The 17,966-nt window shown below is 41.3% G+C and overlaps 1 protein-coding gene across 2 annotated transcripts in view; it reads left to right on the top strand.

Moving 5' to 3' along the window:
• LOC106035461 (uncharacterized) overlaps nucleotides 1-16,755 on the top strand; it is a 43,477-nt gene extending 26,722 nt beyond the window's left edge. The window contains exons 8-12 of one of the 2 annotated variants that reach the window (XM_048070424.2): nucleotides 94-310; nucleotides 4,871-5,079; nucleotides 5,600-5,672; nucleotides 9,745-9,862; nucleotides 15,675-16,755. In XM_048070424.2, coding sequence (XP_047926381.1) covers nucleotides 94-310; nucleotides 4,871-5,079; nucleotides 5,600-5,672; nucleotides 9,745-9,862; nucleotides 15,675-15,870 — 813 coding nt within the window. In that variant the 3' untranslated portion in view covers nucleotides 15,871-16,755. The remainder of the gene's footprint in view (nucleotides 1-93; nucleotides 311-4,870; nucleotides 5,080-5,599; nucleotides 5,673-9,744; nucleotides 9,863-15,674) is intronic. The other variant, XM_013180274.3, reaches the window with a different exon arrangement.
• The last annotated feature ends 1,211 nt before the right edge of the window (nucleotides 16,756-17,966 follow it).

Genomic DNA, 17,966 nt, shown 5'->3' with positions numbered 1-17,966 from the left:
TCCCACCTCATCCTCGCAGGCAGAGCCTGTCACAGCTGTTCTGCTACTGAGCTTTGCACCTTGCTGTGAAATGTGTGTCTGTCTTTGTTTTAGAAAGAAGTGTTGAGGGATGACGTCTTCTGGGGTTATAAAAAGCGCCGCATCCTTGACCGGCTGCGTCTGGATGACAAGGTGGCCTACGTCACCGGCGGAGGGCAGGGAATTGGGAGAGCCTTTGCTCATGCGTTGGGCGAAGCTGGTGCCAAAGTAGCTGTTGTGGACCTGGTCCTTGAGAAGGCAGAAGCAGTGGCACATGAGCTCAGCCTCAAAGGTAAGCACGAGCCTAACCACTGTGGAAGAACAGGATAAAGTTACTGTCAGCATAAGCCTCTTAGTGTGCCCTCAAATTGAGGCAGTCCCTTTTGAAAACCTCCGTCCACAGTTCTTTCAAACATGCATATGGGGTCAGATATAGGAACAAAATACTAGTAGACATAATCACTGAAATCCCAAATAAGAGGTAAAATCCTCTGCAAGCCACTTCTATTTTAGCAGTAAAAACACAAAAAGTAACATAAAATTGAATTTCCCCCTAAAGTCATGCTAAACTGCAATTGTAAAGAGGAGAAAGAAAACTGGAAGTATAATTTTAATGAGAAAAGAAAGGAAGTGTTACTCATTTTATAATTCCTTTTGTGATATTACAACCAACCCTTCTTCAAAGTTCAGTACTTCATTGCCTCTAAGGATGGAGCTGTACCGAGGAAATGTTCATAGTCCCATATGGATGCAGACACCAGAATTTCTGTCCACTCTGGTTTCAGGAAGGGATTGATCACCTCCGGATGATCTGCCCACTGAAACCTGCAGTCTCCACTCTGCTTTAGCCAATGTAAAACTTCTCTCATAAAAGGAAACACTCATAAACGGAAACATATTTGTGCAAAGTGTGTTTGCACCATCGGAAATCATATTCTGCAGCAGAACCAGCCCCTGCAAGTGTATTTCATCTGTATTTCCATCGTTCTGCCTCTAACAGCTTCCTGGGGAAGGGGCAAGGAATGGTTCATTCCTGGTTTTGTACCATCCTGAGCCTCTCAGAGAACCTTTTAAACAAAAAGTCCCAGGCTGTACACTGCCAGCTCTGGTAAGCATAAGAAACGTTACACTGAGTATCCGTGCAGTGGTTAAAGCTCTGATTGCTGATCTGATCCCTAATAATGACCCAGAATAGAGAGTCTCCAGCTCCTATTACAAATTCTTGAGTCATCCGGTACCTCCTTCCCTGAAGCTTTTCATTTTCTTATGCACTGAAGCCATATGGTCTTGGCACACAATAGCTGTGCCTTACAACTTAACTTGCCTTTTGGATATTTTTTTACAGTTAGATCCTGCATATCAAGTAGAGCTATTCAAAAAGAAATGGGATACTTGATAGAGCCATGAGAATTTGGAAGCCAGTGGTCTGTTTGAAAATGAACTTAACTTTTCTCCAGGGTGTTTTCAGTAGGAGTTCGATCATCCATCCTTCAATGGCTGTCCTATCTCTCTGCTCCTTTCCTGGTGGGTTGCAAGCCCAGAGAAGGCAGCAGTGGTGGTAGGGTTACAAAATGCAGTCAGAGGGGTCATGAGGCATTGCAAATATTATTGCAGTCTAAAGTAAAGAAAATCTCACTTCTCAGTCTTTACACATCTTTATCCTTCGAGGTCAAATATTTTGTCGATTTGACCAGTGCAGCTGCTCAGGGCACATCTATTCCATCTCATGACATTTTTTGAGGTTTCAAATTTATTGTCATTCCTTGTTGGAAGAAAACCCAAACTTTGTAATGCTTTTGTGAAAGGGAATTATATCCAAATGCCCATTTTTGGAAAGGATCTGAAAAGGTCAGATTTTCAATCTCTTTCTCTCCAGAGGTAACTAGAGAGTCTAGCCTGGACCTCAAAGCTTTCCCTTGAAAACTTCTGTTGAAATCAATATGTTTCCATGAAACATTTTGGCTTCAAAGAAATAACATACTCTGTTGGAAATAAATTTTGACAAAAAGGTTCAGCTAGCTTTACTCTCAGAAAATTCACATGAGTAAATTAAAGCAATCATTGTAGTATTAATACATATTTTTCCTTCTATAATAAGCACAAAGGAGCTGTGATTTTTTTCCCTCCTCTCTGATTGTGGATCTCTTACTCCAAGGTGGAAACACAGTTCCCCAAGTCATTCCCATACAGATACTTCTTCAAAACATTTTACTTAGTTTTCTTAAACCCACTTTGCTTCTTATACCAAGGAGCCCTTTGCTGTCTTCTGGGAAGGTGCCATCACTTCATGATGGGTTTTAAACATCAGAAACCCTGTGATCTCAGTTTTAGCTTTGTTAGACAGCTCGGGATTATCTCCCTTGGCTACAGGGGTCTTTGTTTTTACATCCTGAGTGAATACCTTTTTCAACAGTTGCTAATGGATCTTGACAGAAGAACCAAAAATGATGAAACGTAACCAAAAAATCCTACGGGTTACCTTCCACTACATACCCATCTGTCTTCAGGGGGAATGACTGCCTCTACCTTAAGGGAAGAATTAGTCTGATGGGATTTTTAATATGTGCATTTTCACTGTAAACTATGCAAATGCCTTGCCCACAATGTCACTTCTGATCTTCTTGTATATATGCAATGTTTTACTTCCATTTATACTGAGAGACCACAGACGGAGCCCCATGGCAGTGGGGCTGCATGCACATCACCTCCAGAGGGGCAGCTCAGAGAGATCCGGCACATTGGTGCCTCTCCAGCACTGACCCATGGGGCGCCTCTCCTGCCCCTTTCATTCCAGCACTACCTCCAGCAGCATCACAAAACCAAACTGAAGACTGAAGAGGTACATGGGTACTGTCATGCATGTAGCAGCAGGGTCCTGCCTTGCGTTTCTTACTTCTGGTTAGTTCTACAAATTTAAAACTATTTTCCCATAGTTTATATAATTAATTAATTTATTTTAACAGATGGCCTGGGGGGACAGTGGAGAGAAAGGGACTTATTTTCCCTCTCTCAGAGATACCAGCTGAATTGATTAAGGTCAAGTGTGGGACTGTTTTGAAGTGAGCGTGCCTTCACTGCTTCTTCTCTAGACACTCACACGTGGCACCTTTTGTCCTGTTTTTATGAACTATCATATACGATGACGCCATAAATCGGGTGAGAGTTGGAGGGCAGGTGAAGAGCCTCATTCTGTTACCATTAGTTACACGCTTGCACCCATTTTGTCTGTAAATTGAATAAGAAAGATTGCAGCAGCTCTGAGTGTGTTGCATGTCTCAATAACAATTAGAAGGAGCAATGGGGGCTGTCTGGCTATTCTTATTCTTTCCGCATATTTAGCATAAATCCTGTGATAAAACAAGAGGGCTTGTTTTGCAGCAGAACATGCATTCATTTTCATAGGGGGCTGCCTTGTGGGTCTGCCCTTTTCTCCTCCATGGAAAGCAAGGGGAGATCATCTCTGGGCTTCTATTGTTTTGCCTTGCTTTTCCAAAAGTCTTCATCTCAAGACTTTGTTTGGGAGCCTTCTGTTCTCCTAGGAAAGGTTTAAGGGTGTTTTTTGGGGAGGTGCATCCACTTCCACCCTAGCTGTGCAGGTGGATGGTGCAGCAGCATCCATAGTCCTTTGGAAACAGGTTTCTGAGTGTGCTCACCAGGTCAGTACCAGGTGAAGTGTCACCTAGGAGTTTAGATACAGCTCAGAGGCTGGGCTATGGGTATGGTATCGATCAAATGGTCACAATCAGCACTGTATATGGTGAGCCAGCCCTTCCCCTCTGCAATAAAAAATCCTTCCTTTTCTCTCCCTTTCTAGGGAGACCTGCTTGTAACACACAACCTTTCTCCAGTCCAGTGGAGAACATAACAGCAGCAGCTGTAACTTCCTGCCCGTGCTCTGTTTGCTTGCAGACTGCTCACCCAACGTCCAGCCCTAGCGGCTGCTCCCCCCCTGTGAAGTTCACCATAGGGCTTACAGGTGTAGCCTTGTTTGACTTTCAGGTTGGGAATAATCCCATTGGCTTCAGGTGCCTTGGTACACTGTTTTTTGCTTATTAATAAGGGCATTTAGAGCTGATTTTGATATTAAATTAAATGAAGCTAATTACAAGTCAGCACCGGAACAATAGTCAACATCTGTACTCTTCTAGGAAAAAAAAAGCACAACTTTTGCATAGTTCTGATCCAATAAATCTTTTCACTTTTGAATGTTTGTGTTACTCTGGCAGTGTGATTTGCAGCAAATAAGGCCAGGCACTGTGACCACCATACCCATGCACCTGCAGGTATTCCCAGTCAGCTCCTGCCTAAAACTGGCTTGGTTTTGTACTTCATCTAGAGAGCACTTTGGGGAAAAATTAGTTTGCATTAGTACCTGATATCTGGCATAAAAAAAATCTGCATTTGAGCAAATGAAGGAATACTTTGCTTTTCTTGTTTTGGAGCTGTTGCCAGCCATCAGTGAGCGATGCTCTTAACAGTCCCCAGCACCCGCGAACCGCTGGAATTGCTCTGGGAAGCTGCAGTTGAGTGTTTGGACAGAAGATGGTGCAGTGTTCAAAGCTTCGTCCTGCTGGAGTGTCAAACTCCGCTTTCACACCTCGGTTTTATGTGAGCTACCAACAAGCAAACCTCGCACCAGTTAGCAACTTAAAAAAAATATATATATATATTGCAATAACACACAATTTTCTCCAGTTTGTGGAGCAGTGAATTAAGGTGGCACATATATATGATATGTATATATATATATTACACACGCATATCTACATGAATTAATAAATAATCAAAAATATATTCCTTTTTTTTGTTGTTGAATTCCCATACTGACTTCATCACCCTTATTTTAATTCAGGGATTAAAAGCATTGCCCTTGCAGCAGATGTAAGCAAACCCAAGGATGTGCAAAGGATTGTTGATACGATTGTGGCTCGATGGGGCACAGTTGACATTGCATGCAACAATGCTGGAATCAACATGAACTCTGCAAGTGAAGATACTTCACTAGAAGAATGGGACAAAACTTTTAATGTTAATTTACGAGGATTATTTTTGTGCTGCCAGGTGAGTATGAAATGCTGTTCAGGTTTGTTTTGCAAGTGGGCAATGATTCTCATAATATTTACTTTAACAAGTAACACTTTTTTAAAAAAATATTTTTTTATTTTTAATAATTATCACAATAAAATTGATCCTAGTTTCCACGGGGTTACTGAAAGATTGGGTTTATGTCAATTAAAGACTTTGGTCAATATTTTCAAAAGCAGCTGGTAATTTACTAGCTGTCCAAGCTCGGGCATTTTTGGAGGGTGATTATTTGACATTTCCTGAAAAGCAGAAGGCTTTGGGGGGCCGTTCCCAACATCAGTGATTTTTAAAAAATATTGCAAAAGCAAGGAGGGTCTGAAATGGCAATGGGATTTTTCCTGCATCAGCCATTTTTATACCAATTTTTTATATCAAGTGCTTAAAAAAAGTGTTAGCACATAAACTCTTCTGAAAAGTGAAGACTAATTTATTATCATGTCATTATTAGCACAATCACAAAAAGGGTCACTGGTCTTTCCTTTAATTTCTGTCACAGGCTGCAGGCCGCATTATGCTGAATCAAGGATATGGGAAGATAATTAACACAGCATCTATGGCAAGTTTAATAGGTGAGTGATGAGAGCTAACAGTTGTGCTTCAGAATCCATATTTTAATTACTACCGATGCTATTTGAATCAATTAAACCTGTATTGGGAAGGAGTAAATCACTGACATTTTGTATTAGAGGAAATGTACTACAAAATTTTTATTGATATCATTTTTCAACATTTATCTGTCCTCTATGTTTTAGAGCACTTACTACTTTTTATAGAAGAGGCGGAGTCACCTCTGAGCCTGATGCACTGTTGGCATGGGAGAGGTGCTGATGACCTCCCCAGTAATTTTGGGAAAATGCTTTTGAATGTGGGAATCAGTGCCCCAGCATTGTTTACAAGCCACCCAAAAACTTTTGTGCTGCTCTTCACCCCGGTACCTGCGGTTATATTTCATTATTGTTGCCAACAGGTGTCTCCACCGACGCTGCTGAATCAGCAGTGTCGTCAAAAACGCCAATAAACCATTGTAACATATGGAATGAAATCCCTACTGCTGAGCTAATCTGGAAGGCAGTTACATGCTGGTGAACTGAGGCCCATGTAACAAAAATTGATCAATTACACAAATTAAGCATAGCCCTTTAGGAATTTATTTTATTGGTCTGGACATCTGTTGCAGTATTGTCCAAATCCAAAAATCAAATGGTGCCTTGGGCTGCCAAGTTAGGCAAGAAAATCTAGTAGCTATAAAAGTACAACTGAAAACCCCTGTATTAATATCATGTCCATCTGCTGAATGTTACATAAATATGCAGTCTTTTTATTTTCCTTGGGAATAACATTTATTTTTACTGTGCCCAGTTTGACATTCTGTGACATTCTGTTCGGTTTATTGCATAGTAACTTTAAATGTTTCTTCAAAAATGCATTTATAATGTTGTTGTTAATTTTTTTTTCAAGTGTCTTTAGCAGCTGTTTTACTTATGCTTAAGCACAGGCATCATCCCTTTGCCCCAGCTTTGTAGAATAACAAAACCTCCCAAACAAAAGTAGTTTTGAAAAGATTGCAGAGTTAAACTTCATACCCCTATGAAGCACAACCCCGAGTGTAGCCTGGAAGGGACTTTGCAAATTCCATTTCCTTATCCCTGAAAGTTAGTGCGTGTGGACATGGGTAGGCCAGAAGTTAAGAGATGAAGGGATGTGTTTACCTTCTGAACCTGTTTGAATCTTGGCATGGAAAAAATCTAGTAGTTATAAAACTACAACTGAAAACCACGATGTTCATATCATGTCCATCTGCTGAATGTTAAATAAATATGTTGGTTGGTTGGTTATTTAAGTATGTTGGCCAACTGGCATAGTATGAAATGTTTCTAGAAATAGTTAGGGGATATTTTTTTTTTTTGTAGGTTGAGTCCTTCCTGAGAGATAGAGAAAAATAAGGAGAGTCTTAGCAGGGTAGGGAGGTTTTTGTTTGTGATTTTTTCCAGATACACTGCTTAGAATCAGTTTTAATTAATTGAAGATAGGCTGCATACATTTTGCGTATGTGCATTTTGATTCTGGTATTTGACTGGAATTATTCCAGACGTATGCTTCAGCAGCAGTGACGAGGCTGCTGCGGCTCTGCCATTTGTACAGGTGCAACCACGCTCTCTAATTTTTACAGCGAATATCTTCAGTAAGTGGTCTGTTCTCTCTGTGTGCACCTCTCATTAACATTACACTGCTGCTTCAAGGTCAGGCTAGAAGCCTTGTGCACCGAACAAGGTCGCAAAAACATTGTGTCAGGTGTTTAAAATGTAATGCAGCTGATGTTTGCAGCATTTTTATCTGCTTTCCTCCCATCGCCTCCATGTGAAACACAAGTGAGTGTCCTCCCTTCATACAGGCCGTACAAACTTTTTTGTTTTTATTTTTTTTTTGTGTCACTGCTGGAGGAATGGCTTTCTCATAAGCTGTTTTGCATGGGTTTGGAGGGTTGAAGATTTGCTGGTCTTTAAGAGAGCACCTAAAAGGGCAGCTTGGGGAAGGGAGAAGAAGGAGGTGCAGGTGCTCAGCGAGGCGGTGGTACTTGGGCTCTTATAACCTGAGCCAAGAATCTCTAGAGGGGGATATTCCACCTTCCTGGTTACCTTCCTTAGCCATTTGTACAAAGACAAAAGAACTGACATGAAGAAACTCTTAAAACCCCTGACTTGAGCAGCCACCCCGAGTCAGAAAGCGGATTCTGGTATCTCCCAGCAATGTGCGGCTCTCACCCACATGGGCAGGAGGTGCAAAGAAGGTGCCAAAACTCCTATCCTGTTAGCAAACACCAAATGATTTATCACAGACAGACGTGTTTGGAAAGTTTAGCAAAGAACTGCTATTGGGAGGTTGTGAGGTTAACTACCAAAGTTGTACCTAACTTGGAGCTGATGCACAGCAATTAATCAAGAAATTAGGTTCCACTCCTGTTTGAGAGCCCCCACGGAGCGCTGTGTCTGTGGGGCAGCAGGCACACACAGAGTGCAACACGGTTCTGCTGGTAGAAATGGGAATTGTTTGGTACGGAACAAAAAATCGGTACCGGGTAAATGCTGGCAGAGGGGGCCAGTGTGTGAAATGCTCTTTGCAGCCTAATTCTAAAAAGGCCTAATTCGAAGCAAACTTTCAGCACACGCAGAAAATAATAATATATATTTATTGTTGCCCCAGTCTGGTATGTTCTTCAAATCTATTCACAGATGTCTATGTTCAAGGCCAGGGTGCTTATTCATGTGCTCAGTAACTTACAGCAGGGCTCTTCACCCTTTCAGAGCTGGGATACTTCAGTTTGGTACAGTCTTCTTTACACCCTTCAAACTGACACACTTGAAAACAATAGTTTCAGACAGCAAGAGCAATTGTGGATGTATGGGGATAACACGGACGGTGGTGGTCTGGAAGTGATACACCAGTTTGACTTCACAGGCTGGGACCAACCCAATGCCAACTGCTATACCTTACGGGGACAGTGTCACCCAGGGTGCAGTGCCACCCACCCCCTCATGCTACAATTGCTTGTTTTGTGGTTTCAGGTGTTCAGCACTGTTTTTTCCCCACTGTCCCTCCAAGAAGTGCTTTATTGATGTCCGGTTCCAGCACGGTGCTAATTATGGATCAGTTTTTTGCACCAAATTTGCTTAAAAAGATCATGCCTGCACCCAGGTCAGAGAAAAGTCCAGAGAGAGACGTTGTGTGGGTGTAAATCCCAACAGCCGGGCTGATTCGGGTTGACTCTGGTGGGTTTAAGGCACTTTACACACACCAGGGATTTGCCCTTAAGTAGCTTTCCTGGGAGCACTGCAAGCGTGAGAGCTCGCGGAGGGGCAGAGCCACCCGAGCACGCAGCGCTAGCAAGCCTGCACATTGTAATTAGCAAGCCGATCATTTTCCCTCTGTGACTGACATGTGACATCTCTGAAACATTTTCAAAAGCTTCAGATTTTGAAAGTGGTGGGTGTTTGGAATTTTTGGGACGCACCTGGGCTCACATCCACACAAACACTGATTAGATAATGTGATGTGTTTGCTTCAGACTATGGATAATTTAAAAATTAAGGAGAATAATTTGTTCCAGGAAGCTATATATAATATAGTATGTTATATAAAATCTATTATGCATACCTATTATATTATATTGCATTATTTTATATTAGTATTACAATGTATGGTTATTTTACATAAAATGTACCTATGTGTATAATATACAAATATTATATATGCTACGTTATAATATAACAATGCAATGTTATGTATTATTATCTATGATTATTTATTTTTCTTGGAAATAGTCAAATACTTGCGTATGTATGTTTAACATCTTGCTTTTAGCTTTGCCCAGATAGGGAACATTTAAAGTGTTTTTTTTTTTCTTTTTCTTTTTTTTTTCTCCATTTCTTCCAGTACCCCAGCTGCTGAGGTAAAAATGCGAGGTGGCTAAATAGAAATTTAGAGGTTTTTTGGTGTGGCTAAATTGTTGTTGCTCCCTGCCTAGTATCAGGGAAAACAGCAAATAGTTCATCTCAGTGCAGGGAAGTAGTGTAGTGCTTAAACTTCCCCGCACGTATTAAATTGTGGAGAATAAATATTTTCCTATTTCTGACTCCCTTCCAGTTCCGCACCCACAGAAGCAGTTGGCGTACAACGCCTCGAAAGCTGGGGTCGTAAAATTAACACAGACGTTAGGAACTGAATGGATTGACAGAGGAGTAAAAGTCAACTGCATTTCCCCGTAAGTAAAATGTAGTCTCATTTTGAAAGTACAAAGAGAATGAAATGTTCTAAAAAGCTCAAATGAGCAGTATCTTGGAAAATAAAGTTTCTAATTAGCAGGTGGATTGCATCCCTTTTTATGTTGTCTTTTCCTTAACAAAGGTTTAAATACTTAGAACCAAGCCTGCTCTGTTGCTGTGTATACTCAGGGATTTAAGAAGAGGTTTTAGCATTTGATAATAGGTTTTCCAATAATGTGAAGGGTAGTTTTTAGCGTTTCTCTTCCAGATGAAATATTTCCTTAGTCTGTCCAAGCCTTCTGCGGTTAAAGAAAAGGCTTTTGACACTTAATAGACAATACTTCTTTCCCCTTTTTACTTGAGACAAATATATAGGCACTTTAAAAGCCACATTGTAGTGCTGTAATTGAGATAGCGTTCAGCTCTGACAGTCACAGGAGGCCAGGTGTAATTTTGTAAATATATATATATATATATATTTATTACAAATTATATTTTCCTCACTTTTGGAGGCTTAAAGCTGCATGTTTTATTTTATGGTGTTTATTCCCAGAGCAAAGTTTTCTTGCCACTTTTTCTCTCCCTGTTTCTCACACACATGCCCAACACAGTCATTTTATTAAACAATTAACAGTGCATGATAGCGCTAAGCAGAAACCCAAGTGGATGGCGCTAATTGGAAGCGGTCAAATTCTGTAGACCATTGAAGTCAATCAGAGTAAGTAAGAAGGGCAGGATTTTAACCCAGGAGTTAAATTGTAATAATGAAGATATAATGTACGTCAAATTAGGAAAAACAAATTACATATTTTAATCCACAAAGTGGAATAAAAAAATCACAGAGCTCAATGGCAAGTGCCTGTGTTTTTACTGTCGGTTTGCTCTCCACTTCCTTGTGCTAGCTGTCTTCCTTATGATTATTTATTACTAATTATAGCAGTGATTCTAGCCTTCACTGTATGTGATCCATGGATTCTTTAAACAGCGTCTTACTTTATAATAGGATTTTCCCCATGCCAATGCTAACAGCTCTGCAATAGTGTTCTCACAACTGGGTCTGGTGAATTTACACTGGCTTTTAGGAGCCAGGGGAGATGAACGGAATTAAGGAAGCCCAGCAGGACCTGGCAGAAACCGTGCCTGCAAATGCACAGGTAATCTTTACCAACAGAGATGGGATAGTATTTCATATTCACTGTGATCATGAGTGAGAAGGCTCTTAGAGGAGGAATTACCCATTTTTAAGGGGTTTACATAAATTTAAAAAGTATCCGCCAAATGATCAAAATTCATTGCTTTGTGTAAGTTGGAAACCTACACTTGAATTTGAAGAAGTTATGTTTTTGGAGGCAGTTGTCAGTGCATGGGGGAAAAAGTCTCGCTTTTCTTTCTCTACTTTTTTAAGCCAAAATGAGGTTGCATTTTGACCACCTGTACCCGTCTTAAACTCCCACTCTGAGGTCAAAATCCTGTCATAGGAAGTGGGATTTTTCTTTGCATTGCAATAGCCAGGAACAGCGCACAAAGGACAAGGGTTTCTGCTGTGGTTAAGGTCCCCTGCTCAGCACACAGCAGCTCTCTCCAATGCAGCTGGGACCTGGACTGAAATGCTCTCAAACCCCAGCAGTGTTTTCTTCCCATCACTTCAGAGCTTTGGTTGTGCCCCTCCTGTCCAGCTGCTCAGGTAGCTCTGGGTCATGATTTAGCATGGTTTGTATCACTCAGGTCCTCCTCACCAAACACAAAATCTGCAGGTGCTTCTGCCTATATGAGGAAAGAGCCTGTGTTTCAGCCCAGGTTTGCACCCATCCTCAGACCCACAGACCCCACCAGACTTGTCGTTGTGCCTCTGACTCTGGCACAGCGGCATCTTCAGGTCACTTGAGCGTTGTACTCGACACCCAGCAACAGCCTCAATGCATCAGTGCATCTGTCAAGGCCACTGGAGTACTTCGCTGGGTTGAAAAATGTCCCAAATGCACAAGTCTTTCTGAGCACAGATGTCCAGTTTAGTGTGTAGCTTTTTGAGGGCTACGAGGAGCACAAGTGGTAGACAGAAAGCATGACAGTACCCCGGATAATCTCTGGAGAAGTAAAATAAGTAGGCGTGCCCTTTAGTCCCTTGCTCTTCTTACATTCAGTTTCTTTAATGCTTTAAGGCATTCCCAGTATACCTCTGTCTGAAACTCCAAACACTCCAGGCTGGCCTTAAACATTATTTCACCATGCAAACCTTTTGGCCTTTTTTCCTTCTTCCTATCTGGTCACTTTTTATCAACTGAATTTCTTAATGAGTGCATAAAACTTATGCAGACCAATGCATAAAAGTTATCAATGCATAAAATGTTACGGCAGAGTCCTTAGCATAATTTATAGCATTTATAAAATTGAAGATCCAGCCTTCTCTTGCTGGCCAGGCAAGTCTCTAGTCCATGAGGAGAAAGAGGCTGAGGCTCCTCAGATGCTTTGGTTGACATTGCCCATTGCTCCAGGCAGAGCAAGCATCATGGTGCTCAGCCTTTCTGCCACCATCTACTGCAATTGCCTTGTAGCCTGTTGCAGAGCTGGTGCCACGCAAAATAAAAGTGCTGGATGCTTATCAAAAGGGACGTGGAGACTGGGCCACAGAGTGGACATAAGGGTGAAAAGGGAGCTTTACAGCACCGACAGGCGACGTGTCCAGCTGCCCACAGTGTGTGCTTTAGTCCCCTTCCTGGTCCCTGCAGACATTTTGTGTGAGTTGGGTGTGATGGAGCAGGGGACTTTTGAAGACCTCTGGTTTTTGACATGGAGCGTTGGAACACCTCATTTTGCAGCCACCGTGCTGAATCAGTGGCCATTGTCTGAGCTGAATGCTTTTAGTCGGGGGTCAGAAAGCAGGTAGGGCAGGATCACCCCGGGTTTGGGGTCCTCCCCATCACGGGAAGGAAAGGCAGGAGAACTAGCACCCCAGCATCACCTCAAGGCGTCCCAATTAAGCAGCATTACCATCCCCATTAGGCAGCAGTCCTTGCTGGTAAGTATCTTTGGACTTAAATCTAATTCCTTGGGAGATGTCCCAATTAAGTGGATCTCTTGATTAAACACTTCCTGATTAAGTGGAGTGTACTTAACTCATTCAAATTAATAACTCATCTGAAAGAAATCAAGTTACACACAGATGGAATCTTTTTTTGCTCTCATTTGGGGATTGAACGCACGTAACAATTCCAGTTAAGTATCTGGTAAGTGATATTTTTCCTAATGCATCTCTCGAAGTGGAAATGTTTTAGGCAATTGTTTCTTTTTCTTTCTTTTTTTTTTTTTTTAACGTCTCAAATTGTCCTGTGTATCAATAATGAAATATTGATGCTCATGTCTAATGTTAAGGAACCAGCAGTTTGATATTACATTGACATGCAACAGAAAGTACTGATAGGCTCAGCACTGCATACGAGATGAGGTAGGGAATTAATGCATTGGCAGTTGTCTTTGCTGGAACTGGTTAGAAGCCAACTAAAATCTGCCTAAAAGGGTTCGACAACATTAAATTGCCCAACTTGGCACCAAAGCTTTCCCAGAAGATGTGTAGTATCAATGACATGCCTAATATTTATAGTGCCATCAGTATGTGTGTTTGCAACTTTAAGTTTTGTGCTATATTTTTTCTCATTTATGTAGCAAAAATTTGTAATGAAGTTTTGTTACACATGAAAATTTTTGCTGCTTGAAGTCAACGTAAGGAAAGGTCAAACAAGAGGTGCAATCCTGTGATTTTCAGGTTGCAACAATGAGACCAAGGATGGTTTTCCCAAACATTGAAAAATACCCTCTTTTTAGTGAAATCTGTTGTGCTGGAGGAATGTGCATCATATTTCCCAATCTGCATCCCCCTTTAAAAATATTAATAATTTTTTTAAAAACATATAAAAATAATAAAAAACATAAGGATTTTGTGCTGATCTCTGATAGTGTAAAGCCAGAATGATTATGCTGATGATTTTGTAAGCACAGACAGAGGCACGTAAGGGAAAGGAGTGCAACATATTCCACATCTGCTGCTGAAAGCATGTTTCTCTCTGAAGAAAAGCAGTACTCGAGGAGTTTGGGTGAGCGAGGGGGGAGACCTGGAAGTGTGCTTAGGGGAAATAAGTGAACTATCTGCAGCCCTATACTGGAATGTGTTTGATTTTATTACGCTGCCAGAGCTTAACCAAGCTGTGTTGCTCAGTGTTTCTGAACTGCTCTGGTGTTTATTGACAATTATAATAAAAAATAAAAATAAAAAATAAAGCTCATACTTAAATCCTGCCTGATTAGTGAAAACAGAAACGTTTGGGGGAAAGTCTGAATTAGTTCCACTTTGTAACAGAGTAAATAGAAGATTTCAGACTTCGTTTAAAACAAAAGGTAAATCTCATACCCAGAATCCAGTGTGTCTCAAAAAATTATTTCCTTGGAAGTATAAATTGGGATGCCAATGAAGTTTCAGAACAAAACGGGTATTTTTATACTTTGTTCATTTCATATTTATCACTAGCTTGTTTGCTAATTTTCATTTGCAAGAGGCAATTCTTCCAGCTAACTGGCTGCCTCAATGGGCCACTGATTTCTTTGAAGTGACAGTCTGTAAATATGCATAAAAAAGAGATGCAATTAGCGTGTGTGTGGTTCAGTGCAGCCTGATTTCATTGGCAAGTTTACCCACAGTGTTGATAAGCTACATTATCTAGAAAATTGGCCGCTGAAAAACAGCACCTCTGATTGCCAGCAAAGGTTCCAGATAACAGGGTGCTGAAGAGAAATATAATTGAGGTTGAATATGTTAACCAAGGTGTCACATGCTCCTTAGAAGCGCTAATTTATCAGCATGTTGGAATTTTTATTAACATTTGGAATGCATTTCTACCACACTAATGAAGTGGAATTGGCAGTTCAGGTTTTAGTTATTGTCATTTCTGAGAAGTTAAATGTAATTTCTCGTTAGACACAGTTATGTAAATATATTTGTTCAGGGGCTGAAAAAATTATACATTTCACAAAATACAAATATGTTGTTAAGGAGGAGTGTGACAAATCAGTCGCAGTTAAAGTCATAAAAGCCAGCCAAATGTTCGCCCTGCATTGTGCTTTCCAGAGCATCACTCATTTTTAGGGCACCTGGAGAAAATGAACTTAGCAGAGTTTTAATAAATGGTGTAGTCACTTATTAATGTAAGGCAGGCAGGACAGGTAAATGCGTTGTGCTTTGTCGGGGTATTTGTTTAAGGGGAATTGCTCTGTGCTGTGTCTCTCCTTTTTTGTGTGGAAAGAGTTTGGGACTGGAAAAGGTGATGGCTTTTGTTTTTTGACGTATGGAAAGTCGGGCTGTTTTCAGTTTCTGGGCTGTATACAAACATGCCAAGCAACATTATGCTGCGAAAAGAGAAATCAGAAAAGGGACGGCAGTTCCCAAGAGTAGCAACAGACCTGACTCGAGGCACTTCTGTTTTCAATGCCATGCTTGTTTTCTGTAAGAAAATGTAAATTGGAGATTATGATGAGTAACCTGAAAGTTAGAGGGTAACATTATTAGGCAGGAGGACAGTGTGTGTGTTCTCATTTTAAAATAAATCCTCTAGGCTTGCCCAGCAGTTGTGAAAGACAGTAGGTAAGAAGTGTTACCGAAATTTGCGTGATGACCTTCAGTCGATGCACAGGAGGTGCAGCTTGCGGCTCTTCTTCACGCCACTCCATAGCTTTCCTTCTGTTTTAACACCTCGAACACATGAGTGCTGCCTTTCCTCTCGGTCAGACCCATCCATAAACCTGTGCCGTGTGTGCGTTTTGCAGGGGCATCGTGGACACGGCGCTCATCCGCTCCGAGGCCCTGCAGCCGCTGGTGCGGCGCTGGCTGGCGGACATCCCCGCAGGAAGGCTGGCTCGGGGGACGGACCTGCAGGCCGCCGTCGTCTTTTTGGCCTCTGAAGCCTCCGACTACATGACGGGCCACAACCTGGTCATCGAAGGGGGCCAGAGCCTGTGGTGAGGGGTCCTCCAGCCTCCCTTCTCGGGAACACTGTTTGCTTTGCAGAGTAAGTAACAGAGATTGGGATAGTCCCAGCTTGGGCCTCTGCAGATAAGTAGCCAGCTAATATGAAATGCTTGTTTTCTTCTTTGGGGTGTTTCTTTGGAGACTCATATAATGGGGAAAACAAACAAAAAACCACACATACACAAAAAAACCAACAACTTAATTTTCACCATTTTCATGTTTTCCACTATGCTATCATATTTCTGTTATATTAGCATTTAATCATATAAAGGCATATTTACTGCAGTGAGATTTAGCTATTATTTAGTTTAACAGTGGGTATTTTTAAAGCAATCAATATTAGCTGATCTGCGCGGTTTATTGTTCTTAGGCTATTTTTTGTATTCAAGTTGTTCCAGTGACATCTGTGAATGGTGAAAAACAGTTGGATGTAGTGTTAAAAAAATAAATTAGTTCGTTGCATTTGAACCTGAATGTTGCCATTTTATATTTACTGGTGTTCTTAGTTTTTGACAGTGTTTTTATACAAACACCCACAAAAATGCCCCTAAAAGAAAGGCAGTGCATTTAATGGAGAATCATGGTTGGCAACTATAACGGCTCTAATCCAAAGACCATTGAGGTAAGTGGGGGGCTGCTCATATGCTTTAAACGCATGTATAAGTGTTGATACAACTGGCTCTACGTTTTCCTTGATAGGCAGATGTAAACAAAGGTCTTCCAAATTATTTTCCCCCTGTAAAATTCTGAACAAAATTCCTGGGTGTAAATTAGGGCCAGCTCCAGCGGTACTGAAACAGTCATGCTGGCTGAAGAGCTCATCTCGGCAAGACCACTGGGTTCATGGCTTATAGGCAATAAAATGTGGCACAATAACAACACTGGTGATAACGCTCTGAATTTATACAGACTTCCATCCTGAGGGCCTTTAAGCATAACCTTAGGAGAATTTACGGGAAGGAATTCACTTGCAAATCCTCATGTCATTTGTTTTGCATTTGGCAGCTCTTTGTTACCATAACATAAATAATTGTGGATGAATGTCATTACTTTGATTAAGTGCTACAAGTCCATACATTGGCTAGCCATTATTGTGGTGAATTGCTATAATGGCTTCAGACTTGACATTCACCGCCACATTGTAAGGTATGCATCTCACTGACGTACTATCATCGTTATCGTGGATAAAGTGCAAGAAGATACTTGTCTTCATTAAATTTTCTATTAGACCATTGATAATTAATACATATCTCATGTTTCATCTCGAGTCGTTTTTCTGGGGAGTGTTGCTGTTAAGCGACTCACGGCTAGAGCTTTTTGGCTTGAAATCCCTGCCTTGTGTGAATGATCTAATTTATTGACAATGCTCTGCAAACTCACAAGCTTAAGGAGAGCTCAATTTTGGATAAATCTTCAAGAAAAACAATTAAGGATTTAAATGTTTTATTATTTTTCTGGGCTCACACAACCTTTCCTCTCTTAGCTCCCACACTTGCATCATTTTGTGTCATGCTCTGGAGGGCTTGGTGCGGTTCTCACATCCCTCTGGCTGGCTTTTCACCCAGAGGTTAATGTGCAAACATCGGTGAACTCATCAGGAGCTCTTCCAAGGGATCCTAGAGGGGCTTGTATACTATCGCTTGGACTGCTGGTGAGCAGTTTGTTGCAGCTCCTACCTAAAGTGTAAAATAACAAACTTTAGCTAATTTGAAACACGAACTACAGTTGGCACTGTAACTAACCAATGTTCTGGCTTTCTCGGTAGAAAGACAAAGGGCTGTGCAGGCTGCTGGGGTTGAATTCCCTTTCCCTGTCTGGGATGGTTGCAGGTTAGCACTGAAAGGCACTGGCAGGGTGTTGCGGGAAGCTGGAGTCTGTTGCCCTGGTGCCGGGTGTTTTTGGGAAGATTTGCAGTCGGCAAGGGTCATGCTGTGACTTTTGCAAGCTCCACATTAACTTTAAAAACAAGACCCAGACAGACAAAAAAACCTAACCCAGACTTAAAAAAAAATTATATCAAAGTGATCTCTTAACTAAGCAGCCCTCACTGTTTGGACTAGAACTTGTCTCACGTCAATCTGTTTACCCCC

The sequence above is a fragment of the Anser cygnoides genome, chromosome 10, assembly GCF_040182565.1.
Source record: "Anser cygnoides isolate HZ-2024a breed goose chromosome 10, Taihu_goose_T2T_genome, whole genome shotgun sequence".
In the NCBI taxonomy this organism is placed as follows: Eukaryota; Metazoa; Chordata; class Aves; order Anseriformes; family Anatidae; genus Anser; species Anser cygnoides.
The sequence above is the reverse complement of the archived record's forward strand: the minus strand, read 5'-3'. Positions and strand labels throughout refer to the sequence as shown.